The sequence below is a fragment of the Parasteatoda tepidariorum genome, chromosome 10 (assembly GCF_982258835.1).
Source record: "Parasteatoda tepidariorum strain Cologne lab strain chromosome 10, Ptep-v5.0, whole genome shotgun sequence".
NCBI classification, from domain to species: Eukaryota; Metazoa; Arthropoda; class Arachnida; order Araneae; family Theridiidae; genus Parasteatoda; species Parasteatoda tepidariorum.
The window spans coordinates 18686170-18711584 of record NC_141764.1 but is presented as its reverse complement, the minus strand read 5'-3'; the positions used below and the strand labels follow the sequence as shown (position 1 = coordinate 18711584).

At 26.7% G+C, this 25415-nt stretch overlaps 1 protein-coding gene across 1 annotated transcript in view; it reads right to left on the bottom strand.

Moving 5' to 3' along the window:
• LOC107447697 (uncharacterized) overlaps positions 1-24613 on the bottom strand; it is a 29209-nt gene extending 4596 nt beyond the window's left edge. Inside the window, exon 1 of the mRNA XM_087153052.1 lies at positions 23363-24613. Coding sequence (XP_087009178.1) covers positions 23363-24171 — 809 coding nt within the window. The 5' untranslated portion in view covers positions 24172-24613. The remainder of the gene's footprint in view (positions 1-23362) is intronic.
• Positions 24614-25415: the final 802 nt, after the last annotated feature.

The window sequence follows — 25415 nt, the reverse complement described above, 5'->3', positions numbered from 1 at the left end:
AAAAAGGTACGGAAAAAAGGTCTCGGTAAAAAAGGTCCCTGGAAAAAAAGGTACGGAAAAAAGGGTCCCTGGAAAAAAAAGGTCCCGGTAAAAAAGGTACCTCCATAGGGAAAATCTGTAGGGATATTTCCCCTCTCGCTTTCTGGGCAGCATGAATGCTTCTCGCTGTTTCAATGAATATTCTTTTTATCTGTAATAATTCAGATTAGATCATTAAGGTAAGGAGAAGGGTAAGGGGGGGGGGGGAGACTTATGGGCTGGTTGTACTACGCTTTTTTTTTTAGATTTTATTTCATTTATTTATTCTTCTTTGATTATTTTTTAAAGCGGGAAGATACTATTTAAATTTTTCAGTAATGTTTTACTTTTTTTTGTAATTTTTTAAGTGAAAAATGTGTTATTTTCTACGGTTCTGTGCTATGTTATCAATTGTAACTTATTAACCAAATAAAAAAAAATGAAAAATGAAAGAAAATAACATGCAAATACCCGTCAAAAAATTTCTATTAGAAGCGTTATAAGTGAAACACATTAATTTTACTTCCCCCCCTAAAAGTTTCATATAGCCTGATAACACTTTTTCAATAGAGTCAAGATTTCCGGTACAATCATGATCTTAGAAAATAAATAAACAATTTTATTGAACATTTTCATATTTAATTAACTTTTTAAGAATAAATGCATAAATAAGAAACAAAAGTTGGATAAAAAGCACTTTAAAAACGCTCGACGCAAAAAAAAAAAAAAAAAAAAAAACCATGCAGAAAACCAAAAATTAGAAAAAACCCCCCCAATAAAACGGAACAGCAAAAAGCGCTTCAATCTAATCCTCTCATTTCAAATATTTTCCCCTACAGAATTTTCCCTACACAGGTACCTTTTTTACCGGGACCTTTTTTTCCGGGATCTTTTTTTCCGTACCTTTTTTTCCGGTACCTTTTTTTCCTAGAACCGGATTTTCCAACCTGAAGGTGGGGTGGAGGGTCTTAACAATAGATATGATTGTGTCAAGGGAGAAAATGTATTGTTATGAATAAATCTTTGGAGTGGGGACTTAAATGAATTTTAACCAATGTCCATCGCCAAACATGGACATTGTTCAAACATGGACATTGTTCAAACATCTCTTTAGCAGCCCCTAAAGATTGTACCTCCACGTGTTGTGAATATAGTATTTTTGGCAATCAAGATGGCGATAGTTTTTATAGTTCAAAATTTGAAAAAAAAATTCTGGAACATGAAAAGTAACTCGATTATTTTCATGGGGAATTAAAGAACAAGACAGCTTGGTCTTGTATCAGAAAAGAAAACGGGTGTAGAGCAAGAATTTACACCCGATATGATCAATACGAGGGTTTCCTTAATACACATATAAACCCCCCGGACACATCAAGGATAAAAAAATTATCTTTTGTCAACGGCTTAAGAAAGAGTGTACTAATCTAATCAATGAATGGGATTTTTAACAAAATATATTTAGAAGTTATTTTATGCTCTTAGACGCTCGCAGTCAATGTTTATTTTTTTACTAAAGTGCACGCGTTTAGTAAAAAAATACAAAATCTAAGAAAAGTTCATTTATAAAATAATTGTTTAGTAGAAATTTTCAATTTCCTGATATTCCATATTTTAAGCTAAACAAGTCTGTCGTGATTTTTCCTTAACTTGTAGCCTCTTGCTTTGATATTTCTGAATTTCGTGCACGTTCAGATGGATTTGGAATCGAAGATCAGAAAAATAAAGACTTTCAAGTCATCGTCTTTTTATTTCAATTAATAATGAAAATTTCATCGTTTAGTTAAAAATTTCATATGTTCAAATTTTTAAGATGATGAATTCAAGTTCATGCATTTATTTATTACTAGCGGCCTAAGGCAGCCAGCTGTCCGCCACGCTAAAGGTTTTCACAAATAAAGTTTTTTAAAACATAGCAGGAAATCTGAAGATTAGTGGACAATTAAAGTGTTCCTGTCCTGCAATTTTGTCTTCATATCCAGTTCTGTTGTAGACAAAAGTTAAACTTTTCTCCACTTTGATAAATGTAAACTAATGCGAACCTTACAATTAAATCATTAATTCCTTCGTATATTATTGGTTTAAGTTGTCGAAAATTAATATTTCAATTGTAAGGTTCGCATTAGCATACATTTCTAAGAGTGGAGAAAAATAAATTTATTTTTAATAGTTTTTTGAATTCGCGATCGCAACGAACTATAGGGGGCGTTGTTGTATGAGACGGATACCTGCGATTTCGATATGAACAGTCATTCATTTACTCTAGAGACGTCTTTAATGTAGCACGTAGTATTGCAACGTTCCTTTTTTATCGTGGCTAATTAAATTTAAAAAAGAAAAATGTTTAATATCCTTTCTTATGCAAACGAAAACAAAATGGTATCTCTTTTTTTTAGAGAAGGAACACCCAAAACACATCGGAAAAATATTTGCACATAAACAGAAAAAAATATGTATATTCTTATAAGAGTTAAAACCTAATGCCCGAAAAATAGTTTTACTATTTAAACTTTACATTCCATAGTTTTAAGAATCATATTAGTTCAAAAATTAAAATGAACAAAAAGTATACATAAGCCTCATAATTTTATGAAATTTAATTTAGTAAAAAAGGTTTTTTGACAACAATTTTTATTAAAAAATTTCAAGTTTCAATAAAAATCATTATTTAGAAACTAAAAAACGTAAAATAAGGAATGCTTACGATACAAAGCAAAAATGAAAAACCCAATTCTAAAAATTCTTTACATTAAAATAAACAACTTTCATGTTTTTTCTTTTTTTGATTCATAATCGGACGCAGAAAACCATTCTATAGAGAACTATCATTTAAATCAAATAAGAAAAAAATTACTTAAAAGTAAAATTTTTTATTTTATAAAAATTAACACTTACCTGCTTTATAAATCAGACGAATTCCAAAATGATTTGTTCTTCGATTTTTGTTACCATTTTTTAGTGCTATGAAAATTCGTCTTTGGGAATTGCCAAAAATAGAACAAGATGCAATTTTATTTTTTCAGGAGCGAAATATTTTGCCCATTGTCCACCGAAATCCGATAAACTACTTTGATTTTAAATAAAGTGTTTTATTTTATGATTTGTTGGTGTAGATTGGTGGCACTTAAAAACCGCCAAATCTGTAGTTGCGGTGACGTTATTACGTAAGTACCGAAACAAATTACTTCAAACATTAGAATATGCAAGAAGTATACATTGGCACATAATTTTATACCATTTAATTTTTCAAAACAATTATTTTAACAACAATTTTTATCAAAAAGTTATAAACTAAAAAAAGTAAAATAAAGAATTCTTAGGATAAAAAAACGATTTTAAAAATTCCTCATATTGAAATAAAAGACTTCCATATTGTTTCTCTTTTCATTCTTATAGTTCTTAATCAGACGTAAAAAAGCATTCTGTAGAGAACTATTATCAAATAAGAAAAAAAAATTTACAAGCTAATTTTTTATTATTAAAATCATGACACTTACCTTCTTTATAAATCCGCAGAATTCCAAACGAAATGTTCTTCGTTTGAAAGTTTTATTTTCAAATAATATGTACATAGATTATCCCTTTATTACTTTTAGATAACATACCACACATCAAAATTTTATAATTGTAAGATCTCGATATGAATTTGAATACGTAGCTTAAAAACAGAACAGCTGAATTCTAGTTGAAATTATCTATTCTTTCAAAACTAAGAAATACTTAACAAAAAAACGATAAAAAATTTATTAATCATCAGCACAAATGACACTATTTCAAGTAATTTGGATGATTCTTTATTGTTGTTTTCCGAATTATATAGATACAGAAATATATACCGTTCTATAACAAAGAAGAATATTCTATAACAATTGCTGTTCTTGACGTTCTAAATTCACATTTATTTATTGAAATGACGAAAGCAATGTTGACTTCAGTTTAATTTGTAATGAATTGAAGACAGAAGAAATGCATTTTACCTTGAAACACACATCTGTAACAGTATGCCATAGCGAAATCGGAAGTTATCAGTTGCAAGTTTGTTGATAATAGTTTGTTGATAAAAAAAAAGTTGAAAATTATTGAGGAATTTTCTTCAAATGTTTGGCGTGTTCTGTTTCTGAAAGATTTAACAATGTTCTGGAGAGTTTTTTCAAGTTTTTCGGCTTTTTCCTTAGGGAAATTTTGCTTCTTATTTCGTGCAAAGAAAATGGCGACCGACTCTGACAGTGATTCTGGTGGAACTGAATGAAAACGTGATAAATTAATGTCTGATATTTACAGGCTCCCGCTAGACGGCGTACTCGAGCGTTACGATCGCGATTCTTTCTTCATTATGTCAAAACACAATTCTGTGCCCAGTTTCGTGCCTGGGCGAGGCTTCTGGGGCTATATATTGTGATTACATACAAACAAACAGACGCTCACAGCCACGTTTATTATTATGAATAGATTTTCAACCAATCTAGCAACAGCAACAAACCCACCACAGAAATTTTATAAAAGAATTTTTAAATGGCGAATTAGTTACTATTTGTTTTCTTTTTCATTTCTTTGTTCTTTTTTCATTAAGATAATTAAAAAATTACTCTAAAATTACTTAAAGATTAAAAATCCTTACTAGATCAAAAATCTCAAGCAAATATGAGTGTTATGATGAAATGATTATTGACTAACTTATGCTATTTATGCTTTTAATACAACGTTCAAATATATTAATATATATATTGATATTAAGCTATTAGGAATTGTTCAGCACTCCATTATTTAAATTGCGCTAGAAAGTTTTAAGACTTTACTATCCAAATTAGAAAGTTTTGAAACGAAAAATGTTGTATATTTTTGTTATTTCATATATATTATTTTATATATATATTTGAGCATTTGCCATTTATAAAAATAATATGGTGTATGTATATTGTTTCAAAAAAATGACGCAATCTTTCTTTCTCTCTTTTTTTTTTGATGAACTACGAGGTTTGAATTGCTTGAAACTTTTTGAATTTTTAAAATCAGATCAAATTTTTTTTATACATTTTTAGCGCATGCGCAGCACAAAAGAACTACTTGAAATGCTTATCTTAAGCAGTTTTTTGCAATTTTTTTTAAGATTTTAAATCAATACTTTTGTAATTAATTTTAAATTGCAACAGAGAGTTTGTTTAATTCCATTGAATATTTTTAAAGTTACAGCAAAAATCCATAAAACAAAAAAATTAACTTTTTTTTCAGGAAAAAAAACTAATATTTACGTCAGATTTACAAAATGTTATGCAGTTACTAAAAACAACTTAAGTAATTGGTACAAGTTCCAAGCTTATTGCTTGATTTTCTGCCATAGGGTTTTAAAAAAAACTTGTTATTTTTCATTACTTATTATAGGTTTCCAAAACCTCTGAAAGCTTAAAATTTTATTGCTTGGTATTAAAAATCTAGTGAAATAAACAACTGTAAAGTTATATATATATATATATATATATATATATATATATATATATATATATATATATATATATATATATATATATATATATATATATATATATATATATATATATATATATATATATATATATATATATATATATATATATATATATATATATATATATATATATATATATATATATATATATATATATATATATATATATATATATATATATATATAAGTTCAAAATGAAGAATAAAACAAAGAAAAATTATAGACACATGAAGAAGAAAAAAAAAGGGGGGGGGAATAATAAGTAAAAAATAATAAACAACAGATTATATAATATATATAATAATAATAATAATAAAAAAAAAGGATGAAATTTTATTTAAAAACCGGAATAATAAAACCGGGAAAAAAAAGATGTAATCTTTTCTTCAGCCCACACGATTATATCCGCAAAACAGAGTGCTTTCTGATATTGTATCAATAAAGCCAAAGCAAAATATATTAATACAATAGTGTGAGGAGCACTCAAAAAATTTTTTTATAAAAATAACAACAAATAAAATAGATCACAAAAAGTAAAAATAGCATGTAAAAACAGAAATAAAATGAAAAACATTTAAAAGGGACTATAAAGCGAGTAGCAAAATCAGATCAACTTACAAGGACAGAAAACTTTTCAAGAATGACTTAAAAGTGTTTTCGCAGAAAGATTGCCAGATTACAAAATGTGAAAACAAAAGATGAAAACAAAAGCGCAAATTGAGTGTAACAAGAGGGTTTCAAAGTGTCGTTCTTACTGCACTGCTGAAGTGATTTGTTATTCTGAGCTTTGATTTGTTAGTTACCAAGGATGGGCCCGAAATGGATGTGCGCAAGGCAATATTATACTGGATAATTTTAAATGATCATAAATAGTTTTAAAAGATATATATATATATATATATATATATATATATATATATATATATATATATATATATATATATATATATATATATATATATATATATATATATATATATATATATATATATATATATATATATATATATATATATATATATATATATATATATATATATATATATATATATATATATATATATAATATATATATATATATATATATATATATATATATATATATATATATATATATATATATATATATATATATATATATAGTGTTTGAGCCAGGATGTGAATTGAACACCAATGTCAGGCTCAAAGACTAGTATGTCTGGTTTATCCTGTACAGTCCGCAAAAAAAAAAAAAAGATATCACCCTGAATAACTTTCGTTCTAATGATCCGATTTTCACGAACTAAGTGTCAATCTTAATGGTTCCTGGGGGTGACCTCAAATATGCTAATTAATTAGTGCTAACTATTAATTAAGTTACGAAATCAGACACAAAAACGTACTTTCTCTGAATAAACACATATTTTTTTTACATATTTGGAATCTAGACACTTGAATTAGGGGGGGTAGACGAAATTTTAAAACAATTGGGTCGTAAATTGGGTTGCAATAAAGGCTTATATATTTGGCGATAGTCCAGAAAACCGCCAAAAAATGTCGCCTGCGCAAATAAATATTTTAAGATAACCCATTGATTGATTCAAAAGAGAAAACGCTTAATTTTACTAGGTTGCTAGGCAACCAATTTCTGACTATAAAAAAAAATGTTTTGTGATTACTCTGAGAGGTTTAATTAATAGTTAATAGAAAACATCTCGAAGTTTCTAGGCAGTAGACAATTTTTAAGTTTATTTATGTCCAAAAAGCAAAAAAAAAAAAAAAAAAACATTATTTTTATTTCCTTGAAAAGAAAATGTGAATCGATTTATAAGTTTTTAGAATTTAAATACATGAACTTTTTATCTGATATTATTTATATTATGCTATTTTTGCTATGTTTATTCGAGGATTTCATACTAAAATCAAATTAACGTAACTTATGATAGCTATATACAAAATTTTAGGGATAGAGATTTTTACTGCTTTAATCGAGTCTTCTAGGCATGAAAGTTTGAAGAAAAAAAAGTTCTTGAAAAATAAAATGTAGATTGTATAGTAATTCCAATGCACATTCACAAGGTTTTCTATAATTTACGATATTTCTTTTTTCTATAACTCAATGAATTGCTGAATGTTTAGTGGCATTTTAAAAACATTGAAATATGTTATGTTTAAGAATAAGATATTGAAATAATATGTTGCATATTGTATGATTCATTGTTTAAAAAATTGCTTCATTTTGCTAGATATTTACATTACATGGTTTTCTTTGGATGAAGATGATTAGCAAATAGCATCCACATGTTTCGATACATTCTGAAACTTACGTTCGCAAATTCACCATAAAATGTCGCACAGCATATTCTTCAATTACGATAAGCTACATTTACCACCAAATACTGCTACTACGATTATTTTTATTTTCTTATATATATATATATATATATATATATATATATATATATATATATATATATATATATATATATATATATATATATATATATATATATATATATATATATATATATATATATATATATATATATATATATATATATATATATATATATATATATATATATATATATATATATATATATATATATATATATATATATATATATATATATATATATATATATATATATATATATATATATATATATATATATATATATATATATATCTGATATGATACTCTCTTTTTAAACAGAGCTTCTAAGGCCCTTAAGATATTGGAATGGGGGCAAGAAAACTTAAAAGATTTTTTTTTCCTAATGCCCGCCTGTGTTAACATCCGTCAATTCAGGCATCTACAGGGCGACAGATATCTGTGTGGCCTAAGGATTCCTAACGAGCATCAAACATTCTCAAAATTAAGTGTTCATTCACTGGAAAATTTAGTGTTTATTCAATTTAAGAACTGTTCCTTCACTTGGTTATCTTACTACTTATTATTTAAACCACCAAAAGCTTAAAACAATATTATGTAAGTTATCTAAATTTTTTTTACATAATTTGCATTTAATGACAAATATGTCGACATGCATTTAATAACAAATACGTCATTTAGCTAAAATTACATATTTTGAAATTTTTATGATTTTTCTTTAAAGACAAGCTAAGCTTAAGTATTCCTTCACTGGTTAGTTTACCCTATAAGATTTTGAGAAATTTGCGATGTTGTGAGTGATGCTTAAAAATGTTGACTACGTATTTTTATTAATATTCATAAAATATATATTCAAGAAATTGATGAATATTTTATTCCAAATTTATTCATTCGTATGTATATTATTGAAATTTTATCAGTTAGTGGGAAAAAAAAACTAAAAAATAAAAAATAATCACATTAAAGAAGCACAATCTGTTGTATAATCATATTCTATCAGAAGCATGCTTTTATAAAACTCCACATTCTCTGAATAAAATGTATTTTATTCAATAAAATGTTTTATTCAAATTTCTTTACTAAATTGCAAATATAATTTTAGACGACTAAAAAAGAAACATCGTATTTTATAGCTTAAAAAAATAAAAATGAAAAGATAAGCAAACGATTATTATCGAAAAAAATATGAATGAAATTTTATGCTAAGCGCGCGAAGTCAAGTTCCTCGCAAGTTTATCACATTTTAATATTAATCGCCCCATTTAATCATTTCTTCATTGTCGCCAAATTATTTTTTTAAAAAATAATTAATTTTAATTTTTCTCAGCTTCTAATAAATAAAAACAGTTGAAACTTTAGATTTTTCAATTGAAAAATACGTAGATTAATAGGGTATAAAAAAATTCATACCTTATAATTCAAAAATTTTTCATCCTTAATTTAATTAAATAATAAAAAATAATTAACAATTATTAAAAATTATTTTTTTCGTGAAATTATCTTTGGGTAAATGAGTTTTATGACTGGGCGAAATTTTCTCCGAATTGCTTTATTAGTTTTTAAAATATGACTAAAAACGTAAAAAGTGAAATTAACATTAAGGGGTACGAACTTTGGATCGCTCTCCTGACCAAACTATGGGGACCATATTTCCCAGATTGCGGCTACCCCCTATATTTTGAAAGTTAAAAATCCAAATATGTAAGAAAAAGTATATGTTTATTCAGAGAAAGTGCGTTTTTGTGTCTGATTTCGTAACTTAATTAATAGTTAGCACTAATTAGTTAGCATATTTGAGGTCACCCCCAGGAACCATTAAGATTGACACTTAGTTCGTGAAAATCCGATCATTAGAACGAAAGTTATTCAGGGTGATATCTTTTTTTTTTTGCGGACTGTACACTTTGATCCATACTTAATTTTTGTAAATTTTCACTCAATTCTTTTTCAGAATTATCTGTATTGCTTTTAGCGTTTTCATCCATGTTAAAATTGTAGTTTTTGCCACTCCGTAAGGGCATTCAAATAATAATCAAATTTCAATAATTAAATACAACATTCAGAAGGAAAAAAAAAAGACTTAAATATATGAATAGCACATATTTTGCTTTTTTAAACGCCATAATAAAATAAAAATTTAAATTTCTCTTCTACAATTAATATAATATACACTGTGATATATAATGCAATAAAAAGAGTGATTCCTTAAATAATTAAAATTATAATCATACTGAGTCAAAAGTGAAAAAAAAATATATGATGGTAATACTAAATTTTAATATTATTTAATTAATTTCAACAAATAATATGGTAAACCATTGAATAATAATATCAATAAATTGAAATATTATCAAAATATAAATATCAATAGCCATAAATTAATTAGTTCAAAATTCGAGATATGAGCGTGAATGATTAGAAAGCATTCACGTTTAAAAATTTCACTTGGAGAATACCATTAAAAAATATCAGAGCACGATTTGTCAAATAAGTATAATTGATATTAAATGTGTAAAATATTAATCCCCCAAAAGAGATTTTCATAGCACTCATCCATTTTTGTTCGCAAGATTTCACCAATAAGCACGATCCACTAAAGTTCACACACTGAACACAGCTCGCTTTGGCCAACATTAAGTGCCACCAAGATGAACTTCTGGAAATGTAGAATCGCTGTCATTTTGAAATAGGCATTAAATCAAAAATATGGAACATGTCTTTAGAGGCATGGAATTCTCGAAAAGGTGAAGCAAACGAACATGGAATTCTCGAAAAGGTGAAGCAAACGAACATGGAATTCTCGAAAAGGTGAAGCAAATGAAACATCTTTTTTTTTTCATTCCAAGAGTAAACACGGTAGTTAGTTAAATGGGAAATAAACCAATTTTCTTCGTTAAGATGAGTCACAGACTAACGTTTCTGGGTAGAACGGGAAAGTCGCCAGCCAGGGTCAAGGTTCATCCAAATCCAATCAATTTCGCAGCATTGGCAATAAACTGCTCGGCATTCTCTTCTAGTCGCTGAGAAGTCCACTTACGATCCGTTCGTTAATAGGCTCAAATCTTCCAACATAGTAGAAGTGTGTTCTTTTAGTTACTTTTTTATTTTTATTTTATGTTTTGAAGAAGCAATTAATATTATCCTGCACCCGTTTCATCAGTTCTTATAATCCTGCTCGGCTTGTAAAATGATGCAGTCGGACCGAGCAGGAAAACAGACACAGGATTTTAATTAAATCAGAGTAACTTTTATTTGATCATTCTTAGTTGAGTGGGAGCGAAGAAGTGATGTTTACTCCATCAGCAAACAGTCTTTCTGGTAGGGACAATCTTGCAAAAAATCTAAAATGTCTATTTAGGGAAAAGAGGGAAATCTCAGAAATTACTATTGGTTAATGAACTTGCTCGAGTGATTCCCACGGCTTAAAAGGGAAAAAAGATCTTTATTTAAATTTATGCATAGTTGGTCCAAAAATAGATTTAGAAACAGGATGTAGCTTTTAAAAGTGTGAGAAAGTATTTCGATTTGAATAATTAATTAGTAATAAAGTAGGAGTTGTTTTATAGGAAAGAAACTAACATAAAAAAAATTAATAGAAGCTTTTTATGTTACATATATATATATATATATATATATATATATATATATATATATATATATATATATATATATATATATATATTCGCGTAGCTGAAATTATAGAGGGCAATTTCAATTTGTTCGAAAAGTTATTACTGCTTTATGCGCTCTTTCGCAATTTCTTAAACTTCTTTTACGTTGAATAACTAAGTCATTCTTTTTTTTTCTATTCTTTTAGTTTTATTCTCTTTTTCTTGAAATTTTTATTTTGGACGTGAGTACTAACACTTGATTTCATGTCAAAAGCTACAAAAACTGAAACATTTAAAAAAAAAAAAAACAGTCATTTGATGCTGTTAAAAGTTAATATTTTTATCGGAGCTTTTAAAAACATAAGTGGTTCAAAAGAAAATTTAAAAATTTTCTAATTTTTCAAAAGTTATATGATAGAAAGTTATATTTATAAATTTTTAACAAATAAAATTAAATCTTAACAAAATGTGCTTAAAAGAGTAACGAGAATTTTAAAAACAAAATCTTTTTTTTTATCGACTTTCAGGAAGAAACAAACTAAAATGATTGAGATAGATGTAAAGATGTACTAAGCGATAGTGTTATGAACCTTCAAGTAATTAACAAAAAAATTACTGTTTTATTTGAATTTCTTTAAAAACCATAGTTATGTTGATTTCATAAAAATGTAAGACGAATTGCATGTTGGTTAATGTACTTTACGATAAAACATTTTGTAGTTAATAAGATTAATAAGATTAATAAGATTAGTAATAAGATTATAGTAATAAGATTATAATAAGTAAGTTAATAAGATTAATAAGTAAGTTAATAAGTAAGTTAATAAGATTAATATTTTAAAAATATTAGTTCAATTAAGCTTTTTGGAACAATAATTTATACTAGACTTTTCATATTACTTAATTTTTTAAATTACTCGATTTTTATACAATATGACTTCATTTAAATTTGACAGTAAAATATTGTGTTTTAAAAACATTGTCAGTGTATAGAATTATATAGAAAAAAAAAATCTATAATTTTAATTAATTAGTAAGCATGATTGTTGTAGAATATTTCATTATAAAACAATATTGATTTAATTTTAATTTTCAGGAAAGATAAATTACCGCGTTAAAAAAGAGAAATTGTTTACTTTTTATATTAAGAATACATTTGAACTAGATTAATAATTAATCATATTAGAAGCGTATGAAGAAAATTTTTAATTGTCAAAATAATTTTTACATTGCAATTCTAAATTTAAAAAACATACACACACATTAAGAAATATTTTTTACGTATTTCGACTCGTACTTGTTTTTATTCGGCATCGCCATTTTTTTCGCATGTTCTTAGCTGCAACGTTTTTGTAACTACAAATCATTAAAGACGACTATTTTGCGCGTCATTCATAAGAAGGCGGCCCTCAGTTTCATCCATCTAGATCAGAGTTGGCCGTTGATTACAGTAATCGATTACAACTGTAATTGATTACAGATAATTACAGCTATGTAATCAATTACTTGTAATCACGATTACAAGTAATTAATTACTTGTAATCGTGATTACAACTTTCAAAAAATTTTGATTACAGCTGTAATCATGATTACAATTTTGATTACAGTAATCAATTACTTGTAATCATGATTACAAGTAATCAATTACTTGTAATCGTGATTACAACTTTCAAAAAATTTTGATTACAGCTGTAATCATGATTACAATTTTGATTACAGTAATCAATTACTTGTAATCATGATTACAAGTAATTGCGATTACAAGTAATCACAACAAAAACGATTACAAGTAATTATGATTACAAGTAATCAAAATATATGATTACATGTAATCATGATTACATGTAATTTGATTACATGTAATTGTGATTAATTGTAATCAAACTATACGATTACAAGTTATTACGATTGTATACTATACTCAAATTTTTTATGTAAGTATTCATGTGTTTACATATTTTTATGTACATAGAATGTACGCACGCATGAACGTACAATTTGCGATTCCTATACATACAATGTATGCACAAACGTTGTTTGTACGCACAATATTCATAATTATATTGTAATATACTTAATGCAATGCGCATATGCTTAGTACATATAATTATGCATCTATGATACATGTACGCATGTATGTTAGTTTGTACAAAAAGGCAATGCTTTGTATCTTTGTATACATAGACAATGTATGTATGAACGTATATGAAAATAATGTTTATGCGTTTGCATGCTTTTATGTACTTAAGTGCATATATTGTATAAATTTACGATAATAGCACGTATATACAATGAACGTTTGCATATAAAATTGTACGTATTTGCGTACAATATGAAAAAATGTTATTTAAAGGTACAATATATGCACATAGCTGCGTAAATAAAATGCGCACATGTATACATGCATATTTATATGTACATCGATATATGTGCACGCAAAGTATGTACTTATGTACAACTTACGTATGTACTTGTATAACTACATACTTTGTTAATACTTATGCGCATGTAATGCATGGATGTACAAAAAAATAGTTATATGCACAATGTATGCATGTGCATACAACGTATACATGTACATAATTACAAGTAATGTACAAATACGTGCGTACATTTAAATATATGTAATTACAATATACACATACATTGTGCATACATTAAAAAAATTTATATGAGTAAAGTTATTAAAATTTGTTTTAAAATTATTCTAAGGTATATGAAACTCGACCTCATATTTTTTAGAAAGCAAACGATAATTTTATTTGGAATTTCTAAATATTAATTCCACACATAAAATTTACCGTTTTTCTTACCAGTTAAAAACTTTCTATGAATCATGCATTATGTTATAAAAAAAATAAATCTGTATTGTCAAACATTTCATGAAAATACCTGAAAATATTTTTTTTTTCAGAGAATTTCAAAATGATATAGAACAATTAAAGCTGAAAACTAAATTTAAATATCGTTTCATTTTGTCATTTAACTTGCTTGAGTCATTAAAAGTTAACTTACATGCATTTTATTTATTGCATTGTACACATATTTAGACATAAATGTAATGTACATATGTATACGTGTAATGTATGTACGCATGTACAATGTATGTACATAGATGTATTGTTCGTGCATATATAGTACATATGGATATGCATACATGGAACATACGTGTATTGTACATGTGTGGATACATTCATTGTACATATATACATTGCACCATATGCATAGATAGGGATAGCATGCATGTACACATGTGAAATTTGTACGAAAGAATTATGCCCAATATATTTATGCACATACGTACTGTATATGTACACACATATGTACAATATATGAACATTATATGTTCATTTCATCATATGTACATTATATGAATATACATCTGTACGCTATATGTATATACATCTATACAATATATGCATCTCAAATGTGTGTATGTACGTACGTTATGCATGTCGAATGCATGTATGAATATATGTGAAATATAAATACGCCCAATGTACGTACAATAGTTCACAAATGTATTATGCATATTTGGATACTTGCATTGAGCATGAACATATTATGTACATCTACATAAATACACTGGACATGCATATCATGTACATGTATACATACATATATTGTACATCCTTCAGATATACCTATATTGTACATGCATACATATATTGTACTGTTCATAAATAAACTGCACATACATGCATGGGACACACATTGTACAGACAATGTATGTATGTTCGTACAAACACAAGTACTTGTATATACATGCGTACATGAACATAGATATACATTTTACGTACACAAATATTTGCATAAAATGCATATATTCATTGTGTATAAATGTACATGCCTACATTGTTTGCACATACATACGTATTTATTATCTATATACATACGTACATATATTTTATACCTACAATATAAGTGTATGTACATGTGTGTGATACTAAAATGTCTGAACATATGCACTAGATAAAATCATATGTACATACATTTCAGTTACATTCATTTGTACGTATACAAATACGTACAAAATGCAGTACATGTTAATACGTGCAAAATGTATCATTATAAAATACATTCTACTATCTACTGTAAAATATAATCATTTATAAGAATACAATAGTCTTGTAATCGTGTAATTAGATTACATGTAATCATAATTACATGTAATCAAATTACATGTAATCAAATTACATGTAATCATATATTTTGATTACTTGTAATCATAATTACTTGTAATCGTTTTTGTTGTGATTACTTGTAATCGCAATTACTTGGAATCATGATTACAAGTAATTGATTACTGTAATCAAAATTGTAATCATGATTACAGCTGTAATCAAAATTTTTTGAAAATTGTAATCATGATTACAAGTAATTGATTACTGTAATCGACTATGTAATCATGATTACAGCTGTAATCAAACTTTGCAATCACGATTACAAGTAATTGATTACTGTAATCAATATTGTAATCATGATTACAGCTGTAATCAAAATTTTTTAAAATTGTAATCATGATTACAAGTAATTGATTACTATAATCAAAAAATGTAATCGATTACAGATTTGGCTTTATTTCGCTATTCTGGCGCACACGCTTAAAATGTTTATGCGACAGTCGATCTTGAACTGATAGGAGGGCAGTTAATCTAAGGCAAGTGTGTGAGATAATTATGGGGTTAAATGCAGGTACGAACCATAGAGTTGAAATAGTAGGTAGAGGAACCAAGTTCGCTTTATTCCTTCCGAAAAGACACGCCACAGATAGCAAGCAAAGAATTACAATCACGTGATGGAAAGAGTGCAATACTTGGCGCAGTATCACCAATGTTGGCGCACTAAGTTTTTAAACAGCTTTATTTCGATATTACCGATGCGCAAATAATCGGAGCATTTGAAAGAGAGAAAAAAAATATTTTCGTTAATCACATTTCTTTAATATTATTAAATGGGTTTTTAAAACATGAGGAGTTTTTTTTTTCTTAACAAATAATTTTTAGTTAAAGTACTGCCTTTATTTAAAAAAATTCAGTAGTTCTCGTCTTTACCCTTAACACTATTCCTTAAAATTTATTCAAAAAAAAAAAATTAACAATATATATTGTAATAACTATTATTACATTTAACTATTGTTATTTTTTTAAAAAACTATAATAACTTCGATACAAAAATCAGGATTTTTTTTAAAATCTACCAGGGCTTAAAATGTGAATTTGAAAATGTTGCCTTTCTTTTTTAATGAAACATAAGTTCGTTTAAAAAATAAATTTAATCTTTACGTTTTAAAAGTTTTATCACTGTTAGATAAAACAAATTGTAAAATTAAGCAGATTGTCTGAAAAAAGTTCGATGCTTAAAAATAACGTTAATGTTGCAACACTTTTATTATTTTTATTTATGCTCACCAAGAGACTGCTCGAGAGGTAATATTAAATTTCGGGAAAAATAGCTTCGGGGAAAATAAAACCCGTTTTTAGTAGAATAGATTAGTTAGAAAACATATTTTTGATTAAATTTAATTACGTTTAGAATTTTATTTATATATTGAATACATTAAATTATTTATACAATAAAGATTATTTACATTATTAATTTAGAATTTTGACTTCTTTTTTTCCTGACACTTAAAATAGATATTTTTAAAAATAAACTGCTGTTGCATTTTAACTTAATACTCAACAATTTGTCTAAATATGAAATAAAATATTTATTCTAATATAAAAGTTTTCAGCTCCGAATAGAGAAAAATATTAGATTAAAAGCATTAAACTAATCAAAGAAAATAATAAAAGAGTTTAACTAGAAATTTTACTTTGTATTTCATGTACAATCTAATTCCATAAATTACTAGGAAGTTTTTGTACACACAAAGAGACTAGTAGAAAAGCTTTCGAAATTTAAACAAAAAATACTTAAATGAAAGAGAAAGCAATTAGAATTTTTACTTTGTACTAAATGTAGATTGAAACTAATGACGAACTTATAATTAAAATATCTTAGTTTTATTTGTGATAGAAATTGCAATTTATGCAACTTTTTATGAGGTAAATTTATGCAACTATTATAGGTCAATGTATATTTAATAATTTTTTTACAGAAAACCAGTAACTTAAAAAGTAACAGTTAAAAATATTTTATTTTACAAATAAAAGAACCATAATCATTTTATCGACATTAAGAAAATTACAATGCCCATCCATAAAAAATGTAATTTTCTTAAAAATAGTAAGTGCATTTAAAACTATATCTTTCAGCCAGCTGCAAATTAAATATATACAATCTATATAAAGGTTAAAACAGTTGAAATTTTACAAGAAAGGTTCACGATGTTAAATCTTTGCACCACAGCCAGCTGTTAGCCTTGGCCGTCTGAGCAGTTTATTCCATACCAATGCATCACATGCGCTAATTTACTGCACTAATTTACTCCTATACAACTTAGCCACTTCTATGTTATGTTTTCTAAATTTGTTGCACTAAATCAAACTAATTCTACGCTTTAATATACTAGTAAAATAAAGTATTTCCAATATAGCAACTATTTTTAAATAAAAAGAAGATAAACAAGTACTTAATGATTATATTAAATATACTTTAATTTATTTTCTAAATAGTACATAATTTGTATTCATTTTATGTATAGTAGCAGAATTATATAATTTTATTAAAAATTAACACTAAAACTACTATACACTATTTTATATTTAAATACTAAAAATATTTCATAGAATTTAATTATTCATCAAACATATAAGAATATGCAAATAATTTGGTTTTTAAGCATTCCTATGTAATTTAAAAAACACAACTTCTTATGTACCATATTTTTTATTTAAATATATATATTTAAAGGAAACATTTTAGAACAAGATAAATATTGGGTTTTAGTAATCAAGAGGTAAAGATATACAAAATCTTCAGAATATACAGAAATGATATCGGCATTTAAAGAGAACTAAAACAAAACCGAAAGTTTACTCAACTGTTCCTTGGCGCTAAAGTATCTCGCCAAGGAAGCCAACAAAGCTTTGCAGCTATTTTAGCTAAAAATAGAGTATATATTGAAATATACTTAAACATTATAAGTTTAAAGTTTAAGAAACAATAAAAACTTATGTCAAATGCAAAAAAAGTGAGCAAAAACGAGCGTAATTGATTATTAAAGCAAATAAAACATGATTATCAGAGCATGACTGAGTATCGGAAAAATTTTAAAATCAATTTTAAAATAGAAAAAGTGAAAAAAAAATGTCGCCCTTTCTTGTAAAAAGTTATCGGACAGTCCCTAGAAAACTTCTCCGTGCAGCAAAATGCTCAGGACTTTTGTACCATTCTTATTTCTGAATTAAAAAGACAGACAGTTAATTGCATCAGACGATCGCAATGCTAAACGAATGGACGGGAATCGAAGCGGTCTCAGTGAACGGCAAGTTTGGGCTACAGTCACGTGACTTTATCTTGTCCACGGGTCGGGGGTTATTCTACTCTCTCTACCCAGTATTTCAACTCTATGGTACGAACGGCCGGGGAACGGTAGAGCCGTACCCTTTCCTGAAAACTTCTTTCAAAATTAAGGCAGACTTTAAGGTATTCCACAACACAGTGATATAAAGTATAAAGATACGTATGTTTGTATTGATTTCTATGTAGAGATTTGTTTCTTTAAAATTTCCTAATCATTATTCATGTTTGTTCCAAACTGTCTATTAAACAACATTGAATTGAGGGTAGGATTTGTATGCTTTCCAGCCAGTATAACGCATCAATTGTAAATAAGGAAAACAAAAATGTAAATAGTAGTGTAACCAAGTGTATTTCCATGCACACAGCTTAATAGCCAACATGAGTTTGAAGTGAATATTAATCGGCTATGTCTTATTCAAACACCTTTGATTTGCTCATTGCTGTCAGGCTAACAATTGACCTCCATTTTAATTTTGCCATTACATAAAGCAAAATATATTTAGTTTAATTCATATTTCTAATAAGTATGTTAATTCCAAGTGTATTTTTCTGAGTTTCAACTGTTTTGAATTAAAAAAGATAATCGAGTTTTAGTTATATTCTTCTTAAATAATTCAAATGTTGTTTAGTTTTACTTACAAAGAAATGTCCTTCGTGTTTTAGGAAAATTTTAATCAAAATTGTTTATTTTGCTTAATGAGAGGGGAAAAGAATAACAAATTTTAAATAACTTATAATGCAAATGATTGACCACACAAAATAAAACTATTTGACCCTTTGCTTTTTAATATCACTTGGAAACAATCATCTCACAAACAGTATTTCAATGGATAATGTGGTGATCGTCCATGCCAAACTGACCATGGAGTTAGAACAGTAGTAATAGATCTTTTAGCCATAGTTACAAGTTTACACGGCCTAGATCACCCCCCAGTATTATATTTGAGATAAAATTTGCTGAATAAATATTTGTGATTCAATAACTTTTAGTATTAAATGCAGGGTTCGTTGATTTAAATCAGCTTGATTTAAATCACGATTTAAATCATGATTTAAATCAAATGATTTTTAAAAAAAAATCATTGATTTAAATCAACTAATTTTTTTATCTATATACATTGATTTTAAAAGTTAAAAAACAGTGTTTTAAATTTTTGATACTTTTATTATTTTCTTTTCTTAGTATTAAAATTTAATTTAAATAAATTGCTGCATTAATTAATTTTAGTTAACGAAATTACTTTCTTTCTTGGTGTGCGTTAAATTCCAACACATTTGAAATTACATTTTTAAAAATCTTTTGATTCTTGAGATTGAAAGTACAGATTAAAGTAAACATTTAATGCTGTCTTAATATAGACTTGCATAGCTGTAGAAAGTAATTAATAAACATGAATTTTTTTCAAAAAATAATACAAATAATGTTAATTAAAATTCTACCTTTTGAATGAAAAAGCGTGAATTAAAATCTGCATCATATTTCATTGGTAGAAAATGTATATTTCTGAAGCTTGAGTTTATATTAAAAAGAAATTACCGTAATAAGCCAAAAACAGAAAGAAAAAAAAGGGCTGATGAATTCGGATGTTTTTTTCCTAAAATATAGTGTCATTCTTCGCTTTCAAACTCTTTCAAAGTCTATTTGATGCAGTAGGGTTATCAACTGGTATTTTTTTCTCATAATATGTTTACAGTATCTTCGACATTATCTGATTTTCTATAAAGAAATTTTGTGAAAAAAAATTCCAATGAGTACATAGATTTTATAATTTTTTTTTTTAGCTTAACTTATCTATTTTGATATAGAATTAAAAATGAATGATTTTAATATAAAAATATATAGATTAAATATTTATTTATTTTTTGATGAATTTTATGAACACAGTCTGCTACATTTATTTAGTCATTTTAAAAATCAAGAGAAAAAAAAGAGAAATCACAATTTTAAATTAAAGTTATGGTTTGCTAACTGAAACTTTGTTTTAATATTTAAAGTACAGGGGTCTGTCCAAGCCAAATTTGCTACTGTTTAACAGTACTTTTACAAATTCAACTTTATTAAAAATGATAGAATAATCGCACAAAATACTTTTTCTTAAAAAAAATTTTTTGTGTCTCGTAAGAAACGATAAATTCATATTTTTACTATATTTGTGTTGATTTTTTAACATAATTTTTAATTTTCACAAAATAGGTACCTCTCAGAAAAACTCAGACAGACCCCTGAAGTATTCTTTAAATTCTCTATTTCATCTAGTCTTTAAATTTTAATCCTGCATTTGTTTCAAAATGGTTGCTATGCATTCAAAGCAATGTATTATAATGAAAAATTATTTTAGTTAGAGCTTCTAAAATATTGTTACAATATAGTTTTAATATTAAGTTAATTTGATCAAACATTTATAATTTTTTTAATCATAAATTAAAGTTCTTACAGTGTATTTAAATAAAAATCGAAAAAATCTGATTTAAATCAAAAAAATCCGATTTAAATCAAAAAAATCTGATTCTTTTGATTTTTTTCAAAGAAATCAAAAAAATCACGAACCCTGATTAAATGTGTGACTGAACATTATATATATTTTCTATAATTTATTTATTCGATTTACATTTTAACGTGAATAAAACTGATTCTCATACAATTAGCCATTATTTAACTGAGAAAAGCTTTAAACACTAATGTCAATAACCTGAAATAGGATCACGACAGGATTTTTTTTTTCATTTAAAATGTTATTTTGAGAGACACTCGTGTACAAAAAATATTTTTTGTCTTAACTCTGCTTTAATGACTTAAAAAACACAAAAAATACAAGATCTTTAGTGATGAATTATATTTAATGATATTAATTTTAATATATGTACAGTATTTTGATGGCTGCATAGTAAGTTTATTAGAGTAGCAAAAACAGTATAAATAACATGTAAAAAGTAAACAACATGATACAACATTAATAATAGGGCGATTCTAGCGGAACCTGCAATTTTCTAAATAAAAATGGAATAAATGAATCATCTTCTATCTTCCAAAAAAGTCTATTCCGCCATGGTTAAAATTATAATGCCTATTATAAAAACTGTTATACATATTTCTAAAAATTTGTAATTATCAAAGCATTTTATAGAATGAAAATCTGACCAATAGATCCAAAGGTGCTCCTTTTTTTCCTATACCAGTCTTAAAATTAGATTTTATGTAAAGCAGTTGAATTTACAAGTCTGCAGCAACTTTTAGTCTACTACTTCTTGGCGTATGCATAAATCAAATTGAATAAATTAACAAAATTTCGGTTTCTGAAAAGGAAATATTATAAAATATTAGAGTTATCAGAGAAATATAATTGGTAATTCTTAAATTTGGTAACTTTATTTTGAACTTTAGAGTTCGCTGAGAAATGCAAATGCTTTTAGTAATTCATTCAGTATATTGTTATTGGAAAAAAATATAATGATACATTTTGAAATTCGTTCTTTCTCTTTTTTTTTATTAGGGAATTATTTAATTTAAATTATTTCATAATAATAACCAAATTAATAAAATTATCGGTTGAATGCAAACCTATTGCAGGTTTCAAAAATTATTTTTATTTATGAAAAAAAGTGCGCAACTCTCCGGAATCCCTGTGACCCTTCCACTGAATAGCAGGGTTCCACGAAACATCTTTTGGAAACAGCTGCTAAAGAAATCACTTCAGTGTGCATGGAGATTAAAGACTTGTGGCCCACTGCTTTCAATAAACATTTGCGCATCTGCATAGCTGCTAGCGATTTGCTAATTATATTTGAATTTTGCTATTTTAATAAATAATTTACAAATAAATAATTAAATTTATTTATTAGTACATTTGCAATTATTATTATTTGTGATTATTTTTTAATAACGTTCTCTTTAAAATTATTTGTCCGTTTTTTTTCCCAGACCCTGTAAGCAAATTTATTTAAAGTCAGTGGAACCGAAAGATAATTTAATTCGAGTACAATTAATAGTAAAATTTATTTTACATGAGTAATAATAATTAATAGAAATTATGCCGATAGCCTGCTAAACAAATAAAACGAGAAATTAAAAAAAAAAAAAAAAGAATCGTTTCATTTTTTTTCTTATTTTAATTACAATTTTTTAAATACTGTAACAGAAAAAAAAGTTTCACCTAAAGAAATTTTGCTAAAAAAAAAAAAAAAAAAAAAAGCAAACTAATATACGAACGGTGATTACGCGGACAACTGTAAATTAAGCAGTTTTCCACATTCTTGGGCAATTTGTAGGGTTTTGCACATGATATAAAAAAAAGTAAAATTATTAAAATTATCTATAGAATATTTCACGATTTCATACTCCCGACAATTTCAAATGAAGAAACATAGTTTAACAAACAGAGAATAATTAGATATAAAAATAATAATATTTACCCGCTCCATGATTCCATCAAATATCCACCACTCTCTATAGATATGCACTCTGTCTTTCCAAATTTTATTAATGGAGTAAAAGTTTCAATTTTTTCATATATAAAACAATAAAATGAATGGTAAGATCTGCTGTCAAATTTTTTCCATAATACAAATATATCTATTTTACGGTCGTTTGTTGCTCTAAATATATCTTCTAACAATGAAACATCATCGATAGTCCGAACCGATCTACGATAATATCCAGGTGTGCTTAACAATCTCAACAGTTCGAGGAATACACTCTGGTGAACGCGAAATTTAGTTGAAAGCCTTAAAAGTTCTTGAATTTTCATATCAACAGGAAGGCTATTGTAAAGTCGAGCGCTATTCACGTTTTCAATCGCTTTTACATAAAACTTCAGAGCAGACGATAAATACCGACAGCATTGGTTTTCTTCGTGGAATTCAATTAGAAGGCGGCCACACCAAACTAATCGCTTGTAAGGTGACATAGCTCTAAAAATCTTTTGCAATTTAATCTTTTCGTTCGAAAACAACTTTTCCCCTTTAGTTGATGAAGGATAATCACTCCTTGCTGGTACCATTATAGTTTCTATTTGAAAAGAATCATCCCTAAAAGACCCTCGTAATCCTAAACTACTTACAAGACGATTAATTTTTCTAATATCTTCGTTATCTTTTGAAAAAGCAGTATCCTCTTTTTCAAGCCCGCAAAGGCAAATCATTCCATTTGGTTCATTTTCTTTCAGTTGTAAAGCTTTGAAAACAAGCAAGAAATCGCTATAGTCCACGCTTGTGGTAGCCATTATACAAATAAATGTTCAAAGGAAAAAAATTTTAAACAGGCTTTGAAATTTCAATTTGGAACTACTTTTATAATTGCTACAAATTTTTACTTCTTGAAAGAAACCATCAGATGACTGGATACCCGTATTTCAAGTTTTAAGAAACTCGTTTATTATTATTTGAACCACATGAATGGAAATATGACTTTAGTTTGACATAGTCAGTGTGTTCGATTCTTGGAAGAAATGTATTGCCTTCAAGATATGAAATGAATGGTCAGCTCTACCCTCGCCCCTTAAAATTAGTAGTAAATCACGATGAGCGCTTAAAAGTAACACCTGCCTGAATAACCTGTTTGAAAGAATACTAGAACCAAAGAATACAAAGGTGAGAAGAAGTAAAGCAAGGGAGAAATCGTTACTCCGTCTCTGGGATGTCGAAGCAATGCACAACATCTTACTCAAAATTGCGCATGCTCAGTTTGAGAATTCACTCACCCACTCACCTTCATATAGTCCAGTGATTCTCAACCTTTTTTTGGTTGCGGCACACATTTAACGATTTCAAAATTTGGCGGCACACAACGAAAAAGATAAGTCTAAAAGTTGTTTACTTTCTTATAATACACTGTGTAAAATAGTTTATGATAATAATTTAGAATGTAAAATAAAATAATATAATATGTAACAAAAGCAACGTTTGTTAAGGGATTAATTACAAATGAGTAATACTTTTAATGAGAAATTTGAGCTTGATGTTTTTTGATTATGTCATTGATATTTGGTCGCAAAAATGCTACTCTCATATCTGCTTCTACATTTAACACTCTCGATCTTTTTTTCGTGTTTATGTTGGTTAATACTGAAAATCCGAATCCACACAAATAAGATGTAGAAAATTGTAATAATATTTTTAAAGCTTTTTTTGGTTATCATAGGATAATAGCATCTAATGTAATCCAAAATTAATGAATTAATTCTTCCGAATATTTAAAAATTAAATCTCGATTGCTAGAGAACGAAATTAGTTCTTCCTCTTCATTCTAAGTTAATTCAAATACATATATATATATATATATATATATACAGGGTAACAAAAAAGTATAGGGATCATTTTTGAATGTTAATATTTCCAAAATTTGTAACATAAATTCAGCGATGCGTCTCAATATGTCGACCTCCAGCATAATAGATTTGTCTACAACGCTTCGGCCAGGATTTTAAGGTAGACGGAAAAAAAGGTCCCGGAAATAAAGGTACGGAAA